Below are 3,192 nucleotides of genomic sequence, written 5' to 3'. Positions count from 1 at the left end.
TCATCAGTAAACATTGATTTTGTGATCATTCACTTAAAAAAAAAACCTCTCTGGTTTTATTTGGTTCGAAAAATCACAACTGAATCCACCCTTCTGATGGGATCAGGATAATCCTGTTTTTTTGGATCAAATAGATCCTAATCCGAGTTCAAAGTTCTGAAAAACCCAAAGGGCAGGTTTGATCCAGATCAAATTTAAGATCGGATTACATGATCTGATCTTAGTTCAGAATCCCTCTTTTGCTTTTGAAAAACCCATTTCCAAGATTTGATCCAATCCGTGATCCGAAATCCCACTGGATTACTTTTGAAAAACTGGGCCCAGAGATTTAATGTCTTTTATCTTCAGCTGATTTAATCTCCGGAGGTCAGTTTTAGTTCTTTTGTTTCTCTTTTCTTCAGTGATTCTGCTTGTTATCATCAGGTGTCTTCAATGCTCAATCATCACTCAATTAATCACTTAATTATCTCATTAACTCTAACACTGCTCAGTGTTACTTATAACACCCGGCTGGTGGTTCCCATCTTAAATTTAACACCAGGGATTTTACTACACGCACACACACACACACACACACAAACTCTCACTCATACACTCACACACTCACTCTCACTCACTCACTCACTCACTCACTCACTCACTCACTCACACACACACACACACACACACACACACACACACACACACACACACACACACACACACTCTCACACTCACTCACACACACACACACACACACACACACACACACACACACACACACACACACACACACACACACACACACACACACACACACTCTCACTCACACACACACACACACACACACACACACACACACACACACACACACACACAAACTCTCACTCACTCACACACACACACACACACACACACACACACACACACACACACACACACAAACAATCCTTTCTAAGAAGGCATTCAAAGTGAGATTCTGTTTATTCAGAACAATCAAAAATACAAACACACACTAATTTGTGTGTCAAAGGAATAATAGTCATTGGTTTTGGTGAATTTCGCAGTTTTGATTTGTGCAGAAACAAGTGTTTGCATGCAACTGTCCAAAATTCACAAAATAATGTTCAGAACAGCACAAAGAGCTTCAGCATTTAATGAGATACGCATTACACATTCATTTAAATTCAGTTTTTTGTTAAAATGATGCATAATATTCTGGAAAAGCAACTGTAAAAGTGTTAATAACGCATGTTCTCGGTTGATGATTCAGTGAGCTGGGTCTGAAAGCATTGCTGTAACTCTTACAGTGAAAGTTCTGTAAAGGTTTATCATAAACAATAATAGTTATTTGTACTGGGCGTTGGTTCTTCTGATGAAACACAAACGGTGTTATTAAAAAGTTGATTCCGCTCGTCTATAAATAATAAAGCAGGCCGATCACTGGAACTCGAGTGTTTTGCATTATAAAAACACAAATTATATCAGGATTTGAACCCGGTCTTCATGCATACAGTAAAATTACACCACTAGATGATTATGACAGTTTATCCACACGACATTCATTATTAAAAACCTGCTGTGAATCTGTAATCCTCTGGTGCTCTTCGCGTTTTTTTTGCCAATGAAATGAATGTACTATTTATTTTGATAATGCTTTTTATGTAATATTTAAGTCAATGCTTTTTATTTTGTATTTTTAAGGGGATTTTATGTGCTTAATTGTACTGACGCTGTATTCATAATCCATTTATTCACTTTTTGAGCATAGACCTGAAAATTTAATTTCCTACTTAAAAAGGTTTGATCTCTTTACAAACACGACACTTGGCAGATTATTGCTGAAGTGAAAACAGTTTTAATAGTGAATTTAAAAAAGTAACAGAATTAATGTGAATTGTTATGAAAAATGCAGAAATTGTATGTGAAATATATACTTTCAAAATCAGATTTTAATCTAAAATTGCAAGAAAATCAAAGTTATAAATCTAATCAAGTTGTATTCAAAAGTTGAGGTTGATATCTCAATAATGAGCGTTCAGTGAGAGTGTGTTCGTCTGCAGTACCAAACGCTTCCACTAGAGGAAACTCGTCTCATTTCTGACCGCGAGGAGCACAAGTGGGACTATTGTTTTCAGGACCATTAAACCTGTTCGAATGTCCATGATTTTTTTTCTGTTCACACAGTAAGTGCCAAAACCTTTACCAAGTTTCAGTGAAGAAGAAAAAAATTTCAAAAAACAAAACGTACAATTTTCCAAAAATGAGCGGAGATCAGCAGACCCCAGGTCTGATGCTGCAGCGTGTGCTCTTCATGCCAGGCTCTGGTCTCTGCGTTCCCTCGCAGAGCCGATGGACTCGATGTGGCGTCTCAGTCTCGACTCCCAGTCGTCCGATCGCTCCAGAACTTCGTAACGCGACTCCAGCGCGTCTAACGCTAGCACTGCTTCGGGGAGGTCAAGGGTCAAACCGGCCCGATGCACGGCCTCCTGAAACTTGGCTGGTGATGCGGTCGCTATGCAACATCTGAATACAAAGAGTTTAATTACACTGTGAAATGAATGAACCTGTGTAATGCTTGATAAAGTAGTGTTATAACACTGTGAACAGCCGTAACCGCTGTACTTCTGTATTATCCCTCATCCTTCCCTCGCACTTTGTAACATATATTTTTTGTCCAGAAAGCTAATTTTATTTCATTTTGATATTTAAAAAAAAAAAAATTTATGCAAATTTCTTTTGGAGATTTTTATTTATTTTATTTACCTTTAAATTAGTAGATTTGATCAATAAATAATAAATAAATAAATAGTAATTTAAGCACATTCCTCACATTCTTTCAACTTAAATTTAAAATAACTCACAATTTCATGCATAAACCTTTTAATTCAGCTCTAAATATCTTACATCGGGAGTCTTTGTCGACCTCTTGTGGAAAACAAATAATATATCATGATATTTCATGACTCTAGATGGCCTTATAGCTCTATATGGAGCAAATGAGCTGTTCCTCTGGGTCCTAAAGTCAGTCCTAAAGTGTGTGTGTGTGTGTGTGACCTGTGTTCTCCCGGTGTGATGGGACAGTGATAGTGTCTCCACACGCCCACAGCGGTATGAGGACAGAGGAGATAGTGATTGTCCTGCCAGCATCTCCTCATGGTCTCCAGGATCCCGTCATCAGACACCGACCCCGACGACATCACTTCACACAAC

General features: G+C 38.0%; 1 protein-coding gene across 1 annotated transcript in view; it reads right to left on the bottom strand.

Annotated features, from left to right (window-relative positions):
* Positions 1-946: 946 nt before the first annotated feature.
* The window catches only part of thnsl2 (threonine synthase-like 2), an 11,119-nt gene continuing 8,873 nt past the window's right edge, over positions 947-3,192 (bottom strand). The window contains exons 8-9 of the mRNA XM_084414012.1: positions 3,037-3,191; positions 947-2,505 (exon numbers count right to left, since the gene is read on the bottom strand). Of these exons, the coding sequence (XP_084270138.1) occupies positions 2,292-2,505; positions 3,037-3,191 (369 nt within the window). The 3' untranslated portion in view covers positions 947-2,291. The remainder of the gene's footprint in view (positions 2,506-3,036; position 3,192) is intronic.

Source organism: Rutilus rutilus (assembly GCF_951802725.1).
Source record: "Rutilus rutilus genome assembly, chromosome: 7".
Taxonomy (NCBI): Eukaryota; Metazoa; Chordata; class Actinopteri; order Cypriniformes; family Leuciscidae; genus Rutilus; species Rutilus rutilus.
The sequence above is the reverse complement of the archived record's forward strand: the minus strand, read 5'-3'. Positions and strand labels throughout refer to the sequence as shown.